Source organism: Panulirus ornatus, chromosome 65 (assembly GCF_036320965.1).
Source record: "Panulirus ornatus isolate Po-2019 chromosome 65, ASM3632096v1, whole genome shotgun sequence".
NCBI lineage: Eukaryota > Metazoa > Arthropoda > Malacostraca > Decapoda > Palinuridae > Panulirus > Panulirus ornatus.
Window position 1 is genome coordinate 9,802,603 of NC_092288.1, and position 21,634 is coordinate 9,824,236.

Genomic DNA, 21,634 nt, shown 5'->3' on the forward strand with positions numbered 1-21,634 from the left:
ATCAGTTCAGCCAGCGTTAGCCGAGTGCCATAACTGGTGTATGGAGGGAGGAGTCGGAGGAGGTGAGGGTGTGGGAGGGGGACGTTCATAACGGTGTGGTCAGATGAACCAATCAGGGAGGACACTGTGGAACTGTTACGTGTGGAAATAGACGAGGTAACACAAATCACGGTCGTTGAGAGGGGAATGGTTGTTACGGCCTGGGTTAAAGTACCGGGGGATTGATCATAATCTATTTGCTCTAGATCATCAGAAATGAAAAACGAGGAGGAGGATTTCTCCTCCCACTGTCGTCTGTGGCGGAGGAATGCAGTCACTCCTTCTAGTGTGCGATGAGGTCTTCAGGTTTAAGAACCCCAGTTTGAGGATGAGATGAAGTCACGCGCTCGTAAAAGGAATTGAGATAGTTGGAAAATGTTCAAGTTTCTCGAGTTGGGTGAGGAATCTTCGTAATATACAAGGGGAAAAGAGAAGAGAAAGAGCATGAAGGAATGAAGATAAGGAAAATAAAGAGGCTAAAAAGGTATAATTCTTGTAGGGAGAAGATGTTACCCGTTAGATAGCTTATTCGAGATATCAATTTAGCGAGGCAGAGAGTAAGACCAAGAGTTCTGACACGGAGGGTGTAAGATGGTTCCGGGCGTGCGTAACAGGAGTGCATAGGGTTCATGGTAGGGGACAATATTCCTCTTGCTGTTGCATCGTGTATACCACCTTATACTGAGGGCGGAGTCAGGCATGCTGTTGATGGTCAGCATAGGTCTAATATGTACAAACCACACACATATATGACATGTATTACAAGCACGCTGCGAGCAGAGTTTCACAGAGTCGCACTTTCCAGCGCCTGTCCCTTCCATACGGTGTGGTGAAGTATAATGTAGTTTCGTGTGGTGAATTGTATTCATCTATCGTGTATGTTTCCGGGTATAACCCAAGATTAAAAACGCCGAGTCGGGTCCAAATATCGCAAGGAACATGATAAGGCCCTACAAGCCGGGAACAGCTGATGGTGAGGGTGACATGAGAAGACTGGTGACCATAATTCAGGGAGGTAGGAAGACCCTCTGGGTCCGACAGCGTCCCCTGCCAAGCCCTATGGGTCTCACGGCATCCCACACCATACCCTCTGGGTAATAAAGCGTCCCACGCCATGGGCTCTCTGTCCGATAGCGTCCCAAACCATCCTTCCTGAATCCTACAGCGTCACACGCCATGACCTCTGGGTCCTGTAGCGTCACACGCCATGCCCTCTGGGTCTTATAGCGTCACACGCCATGCCCTCTGGGTCTTCCAGCGCCCAACGCTATGCCCTCTAGGTCCTACAGTACCCCATACCATGCCCTCTGGGTCTTAAGCGCCCTATACCATGCCCTCCGGGTCCTAGCAAACGACAGTTCTATAACCCTGATGATATTGTAGATGAGGACCAGACACGACACGTCATCAACCAGCTGAAAGCGTAGACGTAGAAAGTCCTGAGCGCTTACTTCACCACTTGCTCACATGACAGACCTGACCAACAAGACAAAAGAATAATACTTGAGGAACAACGTACACAGACAGACGGACGGACAAAAACAAGCAGCTGATCAACCTGTGTAATAAATGCATCACATTTCATCAAGTACTGAGTAAATAAGACAAATATAGAGATCTGTCTGTGGATATAAGAAGAAGAAAGAAAAAAAAGCAGTAGGGAAAAACTGAATGCATAGTAATGTCGAGGTGATGAGTCAGCAGAGCGAGTCTCGGCCTCTGGTGTTCTGAGGAAGCGATCCAGGCTGAGGAGGGGTCTGGCTGCTGACTGCACCCGGCCCTCACCTGGCCTCTTGACCGCTGACTCTCGGGCTTCACCTGGCCTCTTGACCGCTGACTCTCGGGCTTCACGTGGCCTCTTCACCGCTGACTGCACCCGGGCTTCACCTGGCCTCTTGACCGCTGACTCTCGGGCCTCACCTGGCCTCTTGACCGCTGACTCTCGGGCTTCACGTGGCCTCTTCACCGCTGACTGCACCCGGGCTTCACCTGGCCTCTTGACCGCTAACTGCACCCGGGCCTCACCTGGCCTCTTGACTGCTGACTCTCGGGCTTCACCTGGCCTCTTGACCGCTGACTCTCGGGCTTCACCTGGCCTCTTGACTGCACCTGGGCCTCACCTGGCCTCTTGACCGCTGACTGCACCCGGACTTCACGTGGCCTCTTGACAGCTGACTGCACCCGGGCTTCTCCTGGCCTCTTGACTGCTGACTGCACCCGGGCTTCACTCGGCCTCTTGACCGCTGCTACCCGGCCCTCACCTGGCCTTTTGACTGCCGACTCTCGGGCCTCACCTGGCCTCTTGACCACTGTTACCCGGGGCTCACCTGGCCTCTTGACCGCCACCATCCGGGCCTTACCTGGCCTCTTGACCACTGCTACCCGGGCCTCACCTGGCCTCTTCACCGCTTCTATCCGCTACCTTTCAAGTACTATACCATCAACACGGAGATTCTGGACTTGCCATGACCACTTCCTAGAGCTGCCACTCTACCTAGCGACCAGCACGACCACTTAACCCAGTCACCATTGCGACTTCTTCAACCAACGACCACCTTGTCAAGCGACCACTACATGGGACAACCACTTCACCAAGCGACCACTACATGAGGCAACCACTTCACCGAGCGACCACTACAAGCGTCAACCACTTCACCGAGCGACCACTACATGGGACTACCACTTCACCGAACGACCACTACATGGGGCAACCACTTCACAGAGCGACCACCACTTACAACCTACTATCAACTCGTTACTAGCGGCGTTACCTATATCACATTCAAGTCAGTTACCAGAGGTCGGTTATTCTCCGTAGCCCATAATGAGAGATGGTCTCACAGTGACGAACCATCATTCTTCAGGGAAACATTTTAAGACATCATTTAAACATTTTAAGTCATTATTTAAACATTTTAAGTCATTATTTAAACATTTTAAGTCATTACTTAAACATTTTAAGTGAACATTTAAGGATTCTGTGTCTTATATTCCACGTCGTGTCTTTTGCTGGCATAGATACGTGTACCATCGGTACACCTCTTCCATGAAGTGAGGATCCCCGTGGTACACTCCGTGGTACACTGACTACGTACCGGAGCGGTGGTACAGTAATCAAATATCGATGGTACGTTTACTATGCGATGATTTACAACTGGATGGTACACGGGACGGTACACAGGATGGTATGTCTGGACGGTACACGGGACGGTAAGCAGGACGGTATGTCTGGACGGTACACGGGACGGTAAGCAGGATGGTATGTCTGGATGGTACACGGGACGGTATGTCTGGACGGTACACGGGACGGTATGTCTGGACGGTACACGGGACGGTACACTGGACGGTATGTCTGGACGGTACACGGGACGGTATGTCTGGACGGTACGCGGGACGGTATGTCTGGACGGTACACGGGACGGTACGCGGGACGGTACACGGGACGGTATGTCTGGACGGTACACGGGACGGTATGTCTGGACGGTACACGGGACGGTATGTGTGGACGGTACACGGGACGGTACACGGGACGGTATGTCTGGCATCCATATTTCCCGCCCGCACTCCCCCAACCTCTGACCCGCGTCTTACTTAAACAGTTACTCAGTCCGGAGGTTGGCTGAGAGAGAGAGAGAGAGAGAGAGAGAGAGAGAGAGAGAGAGAGAGAGAGAGAGAGAGAGAGAGAGAGAGAGAGAGCCATGCCATCTAGGTATGTGGGAAGCAACACTCCTCTCTCTCTCTCTCTCTCTCTCTCTCTCTCTCTCTCTCTCTCTCTCTCTCTCTCTCTCTCTCTCTCTCTCTCTCTTTCCACTGATTGACAGAAGATCTGGTCCGCATCTCTCACCAGTTCCCGTATATCTCATTTTCTAACCCCCAACCCACCGCCTACGTGTTATAGGATAGGGTGGGTGGGCGGTCGGTTGGTTGGTTGAGTGAGTGGGTGGACGGACGGACGGACGGGTGAGTGGGTGGGCGGGTGTGGATGTGGGATGTTGTGTGGCGGCGGGTGAGGCCCGGCTAAGGGTAAAATCCGTATGCCGGGCCACACACACACACACACTCACACTTGCTGCACAAACAAACACATTCCTGGCCAGCGGTAAGGCGGCCTGCTCCACCTCCTCGATCACAGGACACAGCCTTTCCCACACACGACCTGTTATGACGACCCCCGGCAAGCGAGGCGCCGCCGCCAACACCACTAGGGGTCGTGGCACTACTACTACTACACCACTGCAGTCACCTCACACAGGGCATGGCGACGCTATCGCTAAGGGCGGCGTTACACTAGAGGGGGGGGGGGTTTAATCTCCAACGCTGGGACCCGTGTTACACAATTAATGCATCTCCAACACAGCAATCACGTCATGTAAGTAATGAAACCCCCACACACTGGGGTCGTGACACACACACGCCCACACACACACACACACACACACACACACACACACACACACACACACACACAATATGCATCTCTAACATTAGGGTAGTGACACACGAGCAATGTATCTCCATCAACAAGGTCAAGGCATCTCCAACACTAGAATCGTCATATAAGCAAGGCATTTCCAACACGAAGGTCGTCAGAAGAGCAAGGCATCTCCAACACTAAGATCGTCAGAAAAGCAAGGCATCTCCAACATGAAGGTCGTCAGAAGAGCGAGGTATCTCCAACACGAAGGTAAAGTCACACAAGCAATGCATCTCCAACACAAGGGTCACGTTACAATCAATGCATCCCAGCCATTGCGGGTCACGTCACACAAGAAATGCATTCCCAACACTCGGGTCAATTTATGTAAGGAAGGCATCTCCACCACCGGTGCCACTAACAATGCATCCCCAACACTGGTGTCACATTACACAAGCAATGCGTCATCAAAACTGTGGCGTCTCGACACACAAGTAATGCATCTCCAACAACTTGGGTTATGTCATACAATCTATGCAACTCCAACACTAAGTTCAGGTCACGGCATACAGGCAATGCATCACCAACACTAGGTTCATGCTACACAAGCAATGCAACTCGTGCAACAGGATAACGTTATCCAATGTATCACCAACACTAGGGTCACATTACGAGAACAATGCATCACCAACACTAGGGTCACACTACGAAAACAATGCATCACCAACACTAGGGTCACGTCACACAAGGCAATGCATCTCTAACATTTGGGTCACGCCACAGAGGGAAGGCATCTCCATCAATGGAGCCACAAACAATGCATCACCAACACTAGGGTCACGTCACACAAGCAATGCACCCGTAAAACTGGGGTCACGTCACAAGCAATGCTCCCCCAAAACTGGGGTCACGTCACACAAGCAATAAAACCCCAAAACTGGGGTCACGTCACACAAGCAATAAAACCCCAAAACTGGGGTCACGTCACACAAGCAATGCATCCTTGACAGTAATGGTCACGTCACACAAGCAACACATTCCCCAACACTATGCACACGTCACACAAGCAATACATCCCCCAACACTATGCTCACGTCACACAAGCAATACATCCCCCCAACACTAGGCTCACGTCACACAAGCAATACATTCCCCCAACACTAGGCTCACGTCACACAAGCAATACATTCCCCCAACACTATGCTCACGTCACACAAGCAATACATCCCCCAACACTATGCTCACGTCACACAAGCAATACATCCCCCAACACTATGCTCACGTCACACAAGCAACACATCCCCCAACACTATGCTCACGTCACACAAGCAATACATTCCCCCAACACTATGCTCACGTCACACAAGCAATACATCCCCCCAACACTAGGCTCACGTCACACAAGCAATACATTTCCCCAACACTATGCTCACGTCACACAAGCAATGCATCCTTGACAGTAATGGTCACGTCACACAAGCAATACATCCCCCAACACTATGCTCACGTCACACAAGCAACACATTCCCCAACACTAGGCTCACGTCACACAAGCAATACATTCCCCCAACACTATGCTCACGTCACACAAGCAATACATCCCAATGCATCCTTGACAGTAATGGTCACGTCACACAAGCAATACATCCCCAACACTATGCTCACGTCACACAAGCAACACATTCCCCAACACTATGCTCACGTCACACAAGCAATACATCCCCCAACACTATGCTCACGTCACACAAGCAACACATTCCCCAACACTATGCTCACGTCACACAAGCAATACATCCCCCAACACTATACTCACATCACACAAGCAACACATTCCCCAACACTATGCTCACGACACACAAGCAATACATCCCCCAACACTATACTCACGTCACACAAGCAATACATCCCCCCAACACTATACTCACATCACACAAGCAATACATCCCCCAACACTAGGCTCACGTCACAAGCAATACATCCCCCAACACTAGGCTCACGTCACACAAGAAATACATACCCCCAACACTAGGCTCACGTCACACAAGCAATACATACCCCCAACACTAGGCTCACGTCACACAAGCAATACATCTCCCCAACACTAGGCTCACGTCACACACACACAATCAAAGGGAACCTGGCGGCAGGGAGATAAAAGGAGCTGAAGACTGACCTGTTCCGCTCATGGTGGAGTGGAGGCGGCTGGCGGGGCGCACATGTTAACTTGGCCAGCACTTGTGTCTGGTGTGAGCAGCGGACCTCGCCCTGTCTTCATGGGCAACACACAGCCCAGGTGGGTCCTACAGGCGGCTATGGGCACGAGGTATAGACCTGTGCTCTACTTCACCACTGTCTAACTCCTGCTCCTTAGTTCTGAAACCCATCATAGGACTCTCGGCCCAACACACCGGCGCAGGCAGGATCTGGCCTCAGCAATACGTGTAATTACTCGTTAATAGAGGCCACTGGATCGGTCTGTATGCCATTAGACTAGAGAGGTCGACGTGTGTGGCTCAGCAGGTAACATCTGCTAGCGGCGGGCTAGGTTGTTCACACCAGTGGTGTCCAGGGCGGGAGCACTATGCTCCTGTGCACACGACCCGCCCTCGCTCACACACACATTACAATGTTATCACAATTATGCGTAGAAAATGACTTGCACATCGCCACTTTTTGCCTGCTTATGACTCTGGGAGGGAGGGAGGTGGAGGATGAGGAGGAGGAGGAGGAGGAGGAGGAGGCAGGGAAGGTGAAGCTGCTGACGGGGAGGCCCCAGGCGTGCTCCTCACCTGTGTTGCACCTGATCTTAGTTTACATATTACAACCGGCCATGACCAATGTGTCGCAGACCTGGTGACTTGACGGAGGCGCAGTAGGCGAACCCAGGAGGCACTGTTGACCCAGTGGTAGGCGCAGTGGACGACCAAGAGGCAGTGGACGACCTAGGAGGTGCAGGCAGGTGGAGAGGGCCCCTGGAGGCTAAGGTGCCAGCTTATTAACTGACGAAGAAGGGTGGTGGGTCGGTTGGTCCCACGGCTGCAGGTCGGGCGATGGTGTGGTCCGGTGGCCACACTGATGCGCCACCACACACCAGGTGTACTGTGGTGCTGGGAGGTCTGGGGGCTCACTTGTCACTGGAGGCTCCACCAGCCCACAGCACCTCTCTTGGGGTAACGTCAGTCTAGAACACCTCACTGGGGGTAATACCAGCGTGGAACACCTCACAGGAGGCACCACTAGTCCAGGAGCGGCCCCACTAGGACAGTTATCTTACTGTCTCTAGCTTATATGGGGAGTGGTAGTGTGGGCGGTGGGTGGGTAAGGTGGCGTGGACGGTGGGTGGCACAGGTAATGGGGAATTAGGGTGGTAGGGATGGTGTCAGTGCTGGGCGGCGGGAGTGGTGTGATCCATGGGTGGAAAGGAATGTGTGAACAGTGGTTAGCAAGGGATGGTGTGGTCGGTGGGCGGCAGGGGTGGTGTGGTCCGTGGGCGGCGGAGGTGGTGTGGTCGGTAGATGGACAGGATCGATGTGTGGCAGAGGTGGTGTGGTCGGTGGGTGGCAGCAGAAGTATGATCAACGGTCGGCAGGGTTGATGTGATCGATGGGCGGCAGGGATGATCAAGTCGGTGGGCGGCAGGAGTGGTGTAATCTATGGGCGGTATGGGTGTATATTTAAGGGCCGACAGTCCAGCACGGGCGGTAAGGTGGTGGTACAGGAACGTGGGTGTATACAGAAGGTAGTGGGGTGACGAGGGCGGTGGGCGGTAGAGGAGAGTTCGGTGGGTGGGCGGTGGTGGTGTGGTGGTGGCGTGGCTAGCGGGTGGCGGCAGCGGGCACGGCAGGTCCACACTCCCGGCACACCGTAGTACAACTGGGTGGCGGCGGGTGAGTGCACCAGAGAGCCGACCCTGTAGACTGCTTGACTCCGCTCAGGCCGCGCTCTGATGCCCCGCACTACTACACTCGCCCCTCTACTACCGCTCCCTCCCGCTCTTTTCGTTCACTCTCCTTCCCGTCTCCTGTCCCCCTGTGACCATCTACCTTCAGACTGTACCTCACACCGTGTACAGTGGTGGCAGTACAACACACCTGTGTACGGCGGCGGTGCACGCCAGGCACGAGTACACCTCCCACACGGGGGTTCAAAGGTCGAGCGAAACGTTTTGGATGTGGTGTGAAGAGGAAGGTTTGTTGTGGTGTGTGAGTGTGTGAGTGTGTGTGTGTGTGTGTGTGTGTGTGTGTGTGTGTGTGTGTGTGTGTGGCGCGGCCGCCTCCCCCCCCGGGGGCTGGGGAGGGGGGGAGGGGAGGCGACCACACCGTCCCTGGACCACCAGGGGCGACACCACCACCTCCAGCCCGACCTACACATTGGTTCTGGCCACGTTTGGGCGTCAAGCGCGGGCTGGGGGGGCGTTGAGGGCTCGGGGCGGGCACGTGGGTGTTCCAAGTGAAACACTGCCTCCGAACGCCGCCACCCGCCGCTCTCTGCCCCCTTGGCGGCCTGCCAGGCTCCGCCGCCGCCACCTGTTTCCTCGGAGGCAGTTTTTCGTGGCCTGGGTCGTGACAGCGGGCCAAGGATCAAGTTTCTCAGCGTAGCGGGAGTCCGGGTGCGTTGTGGAGTGACAGCCACGCCCACAGGCCGCCCGCACCAAGCCCACCCGGCCACGCCCACAGGGCCGCCCGCAGCCAGCCCGCCACCCAGCTGTCTCACCACCCTGCCCGTCACAACATGATACCATCTCGCGCGATCACGCCCACGTCTGGACCCAGCCAGTCGGGTGTCACCTGCGACCACGGTTGGCCCACCCGCCCGCGCCCTCCCCCACGCCCATACACACCTGCCGCGTATCCTTGGGGCGCAGATGGTGTCATAAAAGCCTCGCATGGGGTAGCACGAACCTCGCAGGTGCTAAGAAGAACCCAGCACATCCCCTAGCAGGAGCAGCTAGGCAGTGTCAGGTCCTGCCAGATGGTGCCGCTTGCCCTCAGTTCGAACCGTTAGACCGAACCTGATGCTCTGTGGTTCTGAGTCTGGCAAGTGGAGCAATAAACCTTGTAGAGGATTCCATAGAACCCCAGGCCAGGGGTTTCCCCGAGCCATCCAGGTGTCTCCTGTAAACCTTCATGGAAGGACGAGGAGGGGGTGAGGTCCAGTCGAAGACCGAAGCCACAGGTGGTCCTCGAACCCTCCTGGTGTACCGAGTCCTTCAGATGGCTCGGCATATGTCAGAACGTCGAGTCTCCGGGGGGGCTGCGCCATACAGGTGGTGTTGCAAGGCTACACAGGCGGTGTCATGCACCTGCAAGTGGCTTCCACGAGCAGCCAGCAGACGGGGCGGGTCTGTGCAGGTTGTCACGTCTGCTGCAGCTGTTGGTGCTGTATGGAGGAGGAGGAGGAGGAAGATGGGACCGTGCAAGGTGTTGCCTGATCCTGCAGCTGGTCATGTGAATGTGCAGGTTCTAATGTGCACTGCTGTGAATTGGCAGGCGGTCCTGTGTACTGCTGTGAATAGGCAGGAGGTACAGTGTACTGCTGTGAGTCTGCATGCAGGTGGAGGGTGTGTAGCTATGAGTCTGCAGGCGGTGCTGTGTAGCTGTAAGTCTGCAGGTGGTGCTTTGTGCACTGCTGTGAGTCTGCAGGCGGTGCTGTGTGTACTGCTGTCAATCGGCAGCTGGTGGTGTTTACTGCTGTGTGTGTCTGCAGGTAGTTGTGTACAGCTGTGAGGCTCCAGGTGGTTCTCTGTAGCTATGAGTCACCAGGTGGTTCTGTGTAGCTGTGAGTCTGCAGACGGTGCTATGAATGTCCAGGTGTTGCTGCGAGTCTGCAGGTGGTACTATGAACCTGCAGGTTGTGCTGCGAGACTGCAGGTGGTGGTCTGTGGTGCTGGGAGTCTCCAGGTGGTGTTGCACTACCCATCACGCGGGCGGTGGGGCACAAGGGGACACAGTGTACCAAAGAACCAGAGACTGGGCTTCGATAAGTGAGTTACGACATATACAGGAGGAAAAAAAATATTCACAAGAATTGGGCCATATCAAATGGAGTATCTAACCATTTATACAGTAAAGTGAACCGTTCATAGAGGCTGCACAACAATAATAATTGGATTACATAAGACCTATGATGAAGACTCATTCATAATGGATAAACAGGTTACATTTCAAATGATCTGAGGCAGGATATTGTTAGGGATGAAATGCCTAAACATATCCTGGATTGTTCGGTAAAAATCATCTTTGAATTTACTAAATTCACAATTACTGGATACGTAATGCTGACGACTGTAAGGGTAATTCTTGCAGGCAACGTTTACATTGGGTCTGTTTCGTATCAACAGGAGGAGCAAACTCCTTATGAGCATCTATACGTAGGTCTAAATACAGCAACACCAATATAAAGGTGTTCATCGATCCTGGGAGTGGATTCACACACACACACACACACACACACACACACACACACACACACACACACACACACAGGCCCCGAGCGACTCACTCTTGCGAGTAATACACGAAAGCGCCTGGCACCTCGTACTGACAGTCTTACCAGCATCTTATGTACGCTCGCTACTTGTGTACGTTTCGCATATATATATATATATATATATATATATATATATATATATATATATATATATATATATATATATGTAGTGCTTCTCCTGGCATGATATTTAGATGGATATTCCTGTGATGACTGCTTCGCCTCGACTCCCAAAAGACTTTGTTTCTCTCTCTCTCTCTCTCTCTCTCTCTCTCTCTCTCTCTCTCTCTCTCTCTCTCTCTCTCTCTCTCTCTCTCAATGAGGGTTACAACGCTACTCACACGTAGACCCATGTCGTGGTCAATCACATCCAACGAGGCGTAGATTCATTTATTTTCTTCCTGCTAATTCACCAGTCCTGATGGATCATGCTCTCTGAGCCAGATCGCACAAAGGGGTCGGATGAGGAGGAAGAAGGCGAGAGTTACGAACGCGCCAAGATAATGATGAGGATTTCAAAAATTAAATATGTATACAAACACATAATTTCCATCAAGTGTAGAGAAATATTCTGCAATTTCCTGCTACTGTGCTGTTTGCCTAGTTGGAAGGTAGTAACACTCACATTTCTGTTGGGAAAAGACCGCATGAGCGGCTCGATTAATGTTGGCTGTAGATTTCCACATTTCAGGGTGAACCTGCTCCTCTCCCTGGGGTTGATGCTGAGTGGCTTGTGGGTAAGGTCTGTTCCGAATACTTGTATCCATTTCTGGTCTGGTTGTATCCTATGTCTTTAAAGTCTTGAGAAGCCTAGTTCCATAGCTTGTTGCGAGTGTTGGCTTACGTCTGCTTTCCAAGCTTTGCAGTGTATCTTCGAGAAATGGTATACACATGGTAGCCTTATGGAAGGACTGCATTTTCGGTGACCACTTGTGATCATTTAGCTTGCCTTGAGGCTGAACCTGTTGAGCTCTTGCCTTGAGGCTGAACCTGTTGAGCTCTTGCCTTGAGGATGAACCCGTTGAGCTCTTGCTTTGAGGCTGAACCTGTTGAGCTCTTGCCTTGAGGCTGAACTTGTTGAGCTCTTGCCTTGAGGCTGAACCTGTTGAGCTCTTGCCTTGAAGCTTAACCTGTTGAGCTGAGGTCCTCTTACCCTTTTCGAGGGACTAAAACTGTTGGAATAATCAGAAGAATAATTAGTTTATCATTTCTATTCTTTTTCCTCTATTATTTATAGCTCAGGGAAGGGGGCGGGATAGCCCCTAGCACTGGTCCCCATTCAATACGCCCCTGCTCTGAGCCCAGCATTTGAGGGGATCCTGTGAAACTGAGCCCAGTATTTGAAGAGATCCTGTGAAACTGAACCCAGTATTTGAAGAGATTCTGTGAAACTGAGCCCAGTATTTGAAGAGATCCTGTGAAACTTAACCCAGTATTTGAAGAGATCCTGTGAAACTGAACCCAGTATTTGAAGAGATTCTGTGAAACTGAGCCCAGTATTTGAAGAAATGCTGAAACTGAGCCCAGTATTTGAAGAGATCCTGTGAAACTGAACCCAGTATTTGAAGAGATTCTGTGAAACTGAGTCCAGTATTTGAAGAAATTCTGAAACTGAGCCCAGCATTTGAAGAGATCCTGTGAAACTGAGCTCAGTATTTGAAGAGATCCTGTGAAACTGACCCCAGTATTTGAAGATATCCTGTGAAACTGAACCCAGTATTTGAGGGGATCCTGTCAAACTTCCCTTTGCTTCAAGCATAGGCAATTTCACTATAACTCGTGTCGTGTTTCAGACACATGCTGAGGGGAGCTGAATGCAACGAGTGAGGAAAAAAGGGTCATTTATAGTCAAACTCTCATGAAGACAATATATTTTTCAGGGCAATGGGATTACATGCATTCGATGGTGTGGATGACGAATGATTGATCCCAACTCCTTGTTATAGCTAGGAATCAACACTGTTACAACAACAGGCCTCTCCAACTCAGCTCAGGTTGTGACCTGAGTACACAGGTTCTGGGTGAGAGGAGGGAGGGAACTGTGATGTCAAAGGGGTTTAATTTCCCATGGGATAGTATAGCTACTGTTCCAAATGGTATAGTTCATGACTACCATATATTCTAAGTCCAATAACAGCTGTCATGATTCATCTAGAATAGATATCTTCCATATGAGTAGAATGTCTGAAAGGCGGCTTTCATGTATAGATTCGGATATGCCTATCAGGGTTATCGGATCTCAGTGCGATCACTGATCCCAGTGATTCTATTTCTTATTCCAGGACAGATGATCAAGCCAGGGGAACGAGGGAGTAGGTCTACCACCTCAAGCCCTCAGATGATCTTTTCAGTGTCCCACACCCCTTGTTGACGTCGGGCGATCTCGGGTGTTATAGCCTGGCAGGGTATCTAGATGTCCTCGCTGCTCGTATTTCTCGGGTCATTTCCGGATGGGAGGACCTCGTTGTTGGTGGAGGAAGGTCCGGTCTCGTTGCTGAAGAGTTTCCAGGACAATGTCCGTCGGGCGGAGTCTTACAAATGTTTCGACGAAGAGGTGATGGTTGGGTTTCTTCAGGGTCAATGATGTGTCATTGTCCCATTTAGTTCCTCCAGGAATACCGAACGATTCACGGGTCCGTATGTGATGTATTGTGAAGGCGGACTGCATCTTTTGACATTATGGCCCAGATGGTCGGCCGTGGTGGGTGCTGGTGGTGGGGGGACATAAGGCGAAGTGTGTGTGCGTGTGTGTGTGGGTCGCTCGACCGATGGGGTGGCATTGACTAAGCGGTGGGTATGCTTGGGAATCCCGTCCAACAGGAAAGAAGTGGACTGAAGCCGCGTGTCACAGTAGGAGAGTACCTGGCTCATCACAGCACCACAGTGCCCTAGTCAGTCACAGCAATACACATATGGCCACCTGCCCTCCCCATGCCATCTACTCCCACACCTAGATCCATAACAGGACATGTGTAGCCACCTTTTCTTTCCACCCAAGTAACTACCATGACATGTGTAGCCACCTATTCTTTCCACCCAGGTAACTACCAGGACATGTGTGGCCACTGGCCACCTGCCCTCATACTCAGGTCCTTACCATGACGTGTGGCCACCTGCCCCTCATACACAGGTGATTACCAGATGAGTGGCCACCTACCCTGATATCCAGGGTCCTACCAGGACACACGTGGCCAAATACAGGAACCAAAGCAGTTACCAGGACTAAGTGTGGCCATCTGGTCCCATCCCCACCAACCAGATCCCTCCAGGACACGTGTGGCCACTTACCCTCCCCTTACACCCAACCTCCCAAGTCCCCGCCTCTGCCAGGACGTGTGCGGCGCGAACAACAACCTCCTCCTCCTCCTCCTCCTCGACGTCTTCATCAACCACTTCACCCGCCAGCAGGACGTACATCTGAGAGGCTCGGCTCTGCTGAACAATAGCATCCCTCAGTCCCGTGTTGCGGCCGCCCTGTCTGGGTGGCCAGGGGATCCTGTGTTGGGGCGGCCCCGTCTGGGTGGTCAGGGGATCCTATGTTGGGCGGCTCCGCTACGTCTGGGTGGCCCGGGGCTCCTGTGTTGGGGCGGCCCCGTCTGTATGGATAGGGGCTCCTGTGTTGGGCAGCCCCATCCGGATAACCCGGAGTTCCTTTGTTATGAGGCCCCGTCAGGACGGCCCGGGGCTTTTGTGTTGGGCATCCCCGTTGGGTGGCCCAGGGCTCCTTTGTTGGGGCGGCCCCTTTTGGGCGACCCGGGCCTTTTGTGTTGGGCGGCCTGGGACTCCTGTGTTTGGGTGGCTTTGTCTGGGAGGCCACGGGCTCCTGTGTTGGGTTTGTTCCGTCTGTGTGTCCCGGGGCTCCTGTGTTGGGTCCGCCCCATCTGTGTGTCCCGGGGTTCCTGTGTTGAGGCTGCCCCGCCTATGTGTCCCTGGGCTCCTGTGTTGGGGCTGCCCCGTCTGTATGTCATCGGGGCTCCTGTGAGGAGGTTGCTCCTTCTGTGTCCCAAGCTCCTGAGTTGGGGCTGCCCCGTCTGTGTGTCCCGGGGCTCGTGTGTCAGTTTGAGCCTGCCACTCTGTGCCGTCACTCATCAGTGAGGTTCCCTAAAGGTCTAAACCCGTCCGTTGTACATGCCAGTGATGAAGGGTTGAACGCCCATAAGACACTTAAATTCGATTACCCAAGAGTTCGGAGACAAAACACTGAGTCACCTACGCATGTACCAGCAGGTGGCTCTCCAACAGCTCCTGGGACATTAAGGGAGAGTCCTCACTCAGCTACAGTATAGTCGCTCAGCGAAGCACCTAGCCACCTTCAGGAGCGCCATGAGTTCCAAGCAGCTGGTGGAGTCAGGGCTCCGTGGGAGGTGCTGGAGATAAGCATCCTACGCTATGGTCTGGCGTCTTGCAGATGGACCAGGTAGTGGTGATGGGGTCCAACTAGTGGTGCTAGGGAACCAGGTCTCTGTGCCAGGGTTCAACAGACCGTGTCGGTTAGGTGGTGCTAGAGAACCAGTCCTCTCTGCCGGGGTTCAACAGATCGTGTCTGTAAGTGATGCTAGTGAACCAGGCTTCATTGCCGGGGTTCAACAGACCATGTCGGTTAGGTGGTGTTAGTGAACCATTCTTCTCTGCCGGGGTTCAACAGACCGTGTCAGTGAGGTGGTGCTAGAGAACCAGGCTTCTCTGCCGGGGTTCAACAGATCCAGGTTTCTGTGCCAGGGTTCAACGGATCTCGCCAGAGAGCCAAGAGGTCACGCCAGGGTCGAGCATATGTTGCCAGAGTACCAGATGTTGGCGGTGGCATGTTGACCTGCAGATGACACTCAAGCGCTTGCTTGTCTTACGCTTGTGAACGTTCTTGTGATACATGGGTGTTAGGAGGCAGATGTTGCTGGGGGATAACAGCTGTTGGGAGCCTGGCGCTGTTGCAAGACGTAGGTGTTTTATGCTACAGGTGTTGGGGGAGCCAACAAATGTTGTAAAATGTATGTTCCGGGAGTCGACAGGTGTTGGGGGCCCTAACAAGTGTTGATAAGAGACAGGTGCGAATAGTCAAGAGGTACTGAGGTTGGTCGCCCATATGGACTGCCCGATACACATGTCAGGAGCTAATATGTGTAAGTGGTTGCAGGTGGTTTGTGTGAGGGTGTTGCATATAGTGTGTGAGGTGGCAGGTCGTGCAAACAAGGTGGGCGAGACAAACTCTGTGAACTCTCCCAGATGGTGGTTGTCCAGGTGGTGTGAGGTGGCAGGTGGTGCAAACAAGGTGGGCGAGACAAACTGTGTGAACTCTCCCAGATGGTTGTTGTCCAGGTGGTGTGAAGTCGACCCCTGATGCCCCTGACCTTTTGCTGGCGAGACGTGCCAGCTGTGGTGCCACGACCCGGCAGGTGGTGCTGTGGTCGCGCTGTGGCTGGGGGAGAGTCAGCTGAGCCTCCAGGCAACCCCGTGAGGTTTTCCCAGGTGGTGATCTCAAGTGTGCAGACGGTGCAACGGCACAGGTGGTGGTGGTGGCGGCGGCTTAACCACAATGACAGAACAGAACTTGTGCCTAGGAGCAGTAACATGACCCCTCCTCCCCTTCCTCTGACCTCTGACATTCCCAGGTGACCTGACCCCACCTCCCTGACCTGTTTGACCTTTCCATGATTCCCTGAGATGGAGACCTCACCCGCCTGACCTATGACCTTCCAAGGTTATCTGACCTCATCCCTTCCCTCCCCTCCCCCCGCCTCACACACACACACACACACCTCTGTGACCTTCCATGGTTACCCGAGACGGTGACCTTACCCCCCCTACCGTCTCCTCTCTGACCTTTGACCTCTGCCCCGGCCGCCTGCCTCGCTCAACGCGTACGTTATCAGTGTTGTGCACCAGGGACTGATGGGCAGTCTCAGGGACCAGTATGGCCCTGTACAGATGGCGTCACACCTCGACACATGATCTACAGGCAGCGTCACACCTCGACGCATGGTCTACAAGCAGCGTCACACCTCGACGCATGGCCTACAAGCAGCGTCACACCTCGACGCATGGTCTACAGGCAGCGTCACACTTGCAACTATGGGCCAGAGGCAGCGTCACACACTGATCCCTGGGTGACAGACAGAGTAACACGTGGATCCATGAGGGGACTTAGTGAGCTGCCGGAAGCGTCACACGGGGGATTTAGTGAATATAAGTGGCGTCACAAGGGAGATTTAAAGAAAACAAGTGGCGTCACACCGGGGATTTTATGAATACAGCAGCGTCACACGGGGGATTTAGTGAATACTCACGGATACAGGTGGATTTCTACGGGGACTCACGGATACAGGGGGATTTCTACGGGGACTCACGGATACAGGGGGATTTCTACGGGGACTCACGGATACAGGGGGATTTCTACGGGGACTCGCGCATACAGGGGGATTTCGAAGAGGACTCCTGAGCAGCAGGGTACAGTCAGTGTGGACCTATGGGTCACTGGTACCATCCTGGGATGACTTACAGAAGGCAACTTGAGGTATAATACTCCTGGCCAGGCAGGGGGAGTAGCCAGGCTAGGTGGCCCAGGGTGGCCCTGGAAGGGTGGTAAGTGGGCCAGGCTGGGTAGTGGCTGGCTCTGGTTGGGTGAGAGGTGGCCCAAAGTTGGCCAAAGTGGCCCTGGTTGGGTGAGAGGTGGCCTTAAGTTGGCCAAAAGTGGCCCTGGTTGGGTGATAGGTGGCCCAAAGTTGGCCAAAAGTGGCCCTGGTTGGGTGATAGATGGCCCAAAGTTGGCCAAAGTGGCCCTGGCAGAGTGGTGGGTGGCCCAGGCCCTGGGACTGAGGCCCTGAAACAAATGTCCCTATTTCTTCAGTTAGGTCCGGGTTTAATTGCAAGGGGGAAGAGAAAGCGGCCTGCAGTAGGGGCCACATACACACGTCCTGGTAAAGAGTCGGTCGTCCGTGGAGGTGCCTGTGGCCTGACACCTTTATGAACCCTAATCCTGATCCGGGTGAGAGAGACATAATTATTACACGAAGATCCGCCAGGTGTCACCTCCAGCTCCCGTGGCTCTGGCCAACACTCGCTCACACACACACACACACACACACACAAACCCTCACTACAGTGTAAAAATCCCTTCCCATACGGTACAAATAGGTGATATCACACACACACACACACACACACACACACACACACACACAGACACACACACCTGGCATTAGCTAGGATGTGTGTCTGCAGACACAGAACGGAGTAAAGACATGGTTACATACATACAAAATCAAGGGACGTGGTCAACACGAGTGTATAACTCTCCCTTCGTATTACACACAAATAGCAATCAGATACACACATACATATACAGAGAGCCCATCTGAGTGGGAGGCAGATGGGGTTCAGTGGGTAGTCAAGCATTACGAGGCTTATGAATATATGATAACAGAGTGAGCAGCAGCTGAGGAGAAAAAAATATATTATAATAGGAGTGTGTGTGTGTACCTGGGGTGCTTGAAGATGCGTGACACGAGATAACAGATGTTGTGAGCATGAGCGGCTCTAAACTCACCAGGTGCAGGATAGGTGGTTCTACACTCACTTGGTCCAATGGTAGGTGGTTCTACATTCACCTGGTCCAGGATAGGTGGTTCTACACTCATCTGGTCCAGGGTAGGTGGTTCTACACTCACCTGGTCCAGAGGTGGGTGGTTCTACACTCATCTGGCCCAGGGTAGGTGGTTCTACACTCATCTGGTCCAGGGTAGGTGGTTCTACACTCATCTGGTCCAATGCTAGGTGGTTCTACACTCACCTGGTCCAATGCTAGGTGGTTCTACACTCATCTGGTCCACGGTAGGTGGTTCTACACTCATCTGGTCCAATGGTAGGTGGTTCTACACTCATCTGGTCCAGGGTAGGTGGTTCTACACTCATCTGGTCCAGGGTAGGTGGTTCTACACTCATCTGGTCCAGGATAGGTGGTTCTACACTCATCTGGTCCAGGGTAGGTGGTTCTACACTCATCTGGTCCAGGGTAGGTGGTTCTACACTCATCTGGTCCAGGATAGGTGGTTCTACACTCACCTGGTCCAGTGGTAGGTGGTTATACACTCATCTGGTCCAGGGTAGGTGACTCTAAACTCACTTGGTCCAGGGTAGGGCTCTACACTCACCTGGTCCAGGGTAGGCAGCTCTACACTCACCTGGTCCAGGATAGGTGGCTCAACACTCACCTGGTCCAAGGTAGGTGGTTCTCTACTCACTTGGTCTAGAGTGGGCGGCTCTACACTCTCTTGGTCCAAAGTGGGTGGCTCTACATCCACCTGGTTCAGGGTGGGTAGCGCTGGTCCACAGTACATGGGAAAGACTGATTACGGAAGACCTGATGGCCAATGACGAGGTTATCTGCAGTCACAATCTCAATTGTGGAGACGTCAGGATGGTTTAAACAGATTGCACCTCCCAACCCACCTTTCCCTCCGGCTCAACGACCGACAGAAAAAAAAAAAAAAAGAATGAAAGGAAACATCACGGAGAAAGGATACTTCCATGGGCATTTTGTAAATGAGTGCGAGTGGTTAAAGTCCCCTCCGATAGATAAAATGAACACTAGGACTGGACTGTGGAAGGGAAAAAGTAGAAGCTACATCATTTTCTTTTGCAGCAAGACCATTCACAATTTGCTGTACTAAGAGTTTGAGCATTTTTAGAGACAATAAGTCCAGGTTCCTGAGTCATTCTCATCAAGGCGTATTTCTGAATGATGGAAATTCTGTTGCTGCATTTCTTTCAATCTGATCTACTTTTCCTTCATCTTTAATCTAGTCTGACGACCACAACCAAACAGCGTACTCTATGTGAGGTCTAACCAAAGACTGAATATTGTATTCCTCGTTTTTTAGTTTGTATTTGTGGTTATGAAACTTTGCAACTAATCATTATTCTTCGTATTTCAGGTCATAACTGATATTCACTCTAATGTCTTTTACTTCTATTTCTTTTGGTATTGATTTGCTGAACTAACTATTCATGATTAATATCTTAGGCGCCAAAGTGCACTGCTTTACATTGGCCCACACTGGAAACCCATCTGCTACGTCTCTGACCACACTCTATCAGCTTGTCTAAATCAATCTCAAATCGTCAGGCGATCTTCGGTGTTGCATCATCGAAAACTTTCGGTGATGCCTATGTGAATACCGTGTCCAGGTCGTTGGTACAAACGAGAAAAAAGTGTAGGCCCCAGGAAGGAGCCCTGTGGTACACCGCACACCACACTGAGGTAGTCGGATGCTCTCTCTCTAATACCACTGTTTGGCTTCTTTCTGTGTAAGCCAGTTCGAAGCCCTGTCTACTTGCACATTCGATGTTGCATGTGAGAAATCCTATCTCACCTCGTAATCTTTTGTTTGGTACCTTGTCAAATTATTTCCGATAGTCTGAGGATATAAAATCAGATGGTATTATACGATGAACATTCTCTCTCTCTCTCTCTCTCTCTCTCTCTCTCTCTCTCTCTCTCTCTCTCTCTCTCTCTCTCTCTCAAGGCTGACCACGAATATGGATTCGTGGTCAGCCATTCGTTTCTTCTAATTATCTGACGATTTTTTTCTTTAGTCATTGTTTCAACCTTTTTTTTTCCTTGGACCAGAGTAAGTTTGCAGTCTTTGGCATTTCTTCTTCTTCTTGTGGCGATTTTGCTGAATATTTTTTTGGGGGGTATCGTCAAAAGTATTTGCTGGTCTACTTCTTTCAGTAATTTAGTATAGATATTGTCAAGTCCAGCTGACATATTCTAATCAGTTCTTGTTGAGACATTAAGCACTTCAAGGCATTCAATCTTACTGATGGGGAATCCTTAATGTTATGGGATCAGAAATATGTTTAGTGCTAGTGGGACATTCGACGAACTTTCGATAGTAAACCTTGAACTGATATATGTGTTTAGAAAGATATCAACTTCTCTACTGTCCCTAGTTACGGGATCAACTTCTTTATCGTCTCTGCTTAAGGGATCAACTTATTCATTTTAGCCTACTTAAGGGATCAACTTATTCATTTTAGCCTACTTAAGGGATCAACTTATTCATTTTAGCCTACTTAAGGGATCAACTTCTTTATCATCTCTCGTTAGGGGATCAAATTCTTTATTGCCTCTGGTTAAGGTAAAATTTGCATTTGGTAACAGACCAACAGCATTTTTCATCTTTTTTTTTTCTTGCTCCTCAAGTATCCGAAGGATTCTATAAAGTTTTTCTGCCCACTGTGAGAAATGAACTTTTCAAAATATCTTTGACTCGTTTTGGTTTGTTTCCTCCAATGTCTTTGTATACCTATTTTCACGCCATCGAGGTACAGGCGTCACTCCTGCAGGAAATATATCGTTACTAAGTGTAGTGCACACGTTACTATGAGGACTGGAGGCACATTAAATGTACGAAGAACATGATGGTATATGATATGAAGAACATGAAGGTATATGACGTGAAGAACATGAAGGTATAAGACATGAAGAACATGAAGGTATATGACATGAAGAACATGAAGGTATATGACATGACGAACATGAGGGTATATGACATGAAGAACATGAAGGTATATGACATGAAGAACATGAAGGTAAATGACGTGAAGAACATGAAGGTATATGACATGAAGAACATGAAGGTATATGACGTGAAGAACATGAAGGTATATGACATGAAGAACATGAAGGTATAT

At 51.5% G+C, this 21,634-nt stretch overlaps 1 protein-coding gene across 5 annotated transcripts in view; it reads right to left on the reverse strand.

Moving 5' to 3' along the window:
- LOC139746486 (uncharacterized) overlaps positions 1 to 21,634 on the reverse strand; it is a 154,216-nt gene that overhangs the window by 55,679 nt on the left and 76,903 nt on the right. The window contains exon 1 of one of the 5 annotated variants that reach the window (XR_011712165.1): positions 6,627 to 8,480. The exons of 2 other annotated variants lie outside the window; for them this stretch is intronic. Coding sequence is in view for 2 of the 3 variants with exons in the window: in XM_071657766.1 (XP_071513867.1) it covers positions 6,627 to 6,639 (13 nt within the window). In the remaining variant the exon portion in view is untranslated. Of the gene's footprint in view, positions 1 to 6,626; positions 8,481 to 21,634 lie in introns of those variants that run through there. 2 more of the 5 variants (XM_071657766.1, XM_071657765.1) reach the window with 2 other exon arrangements.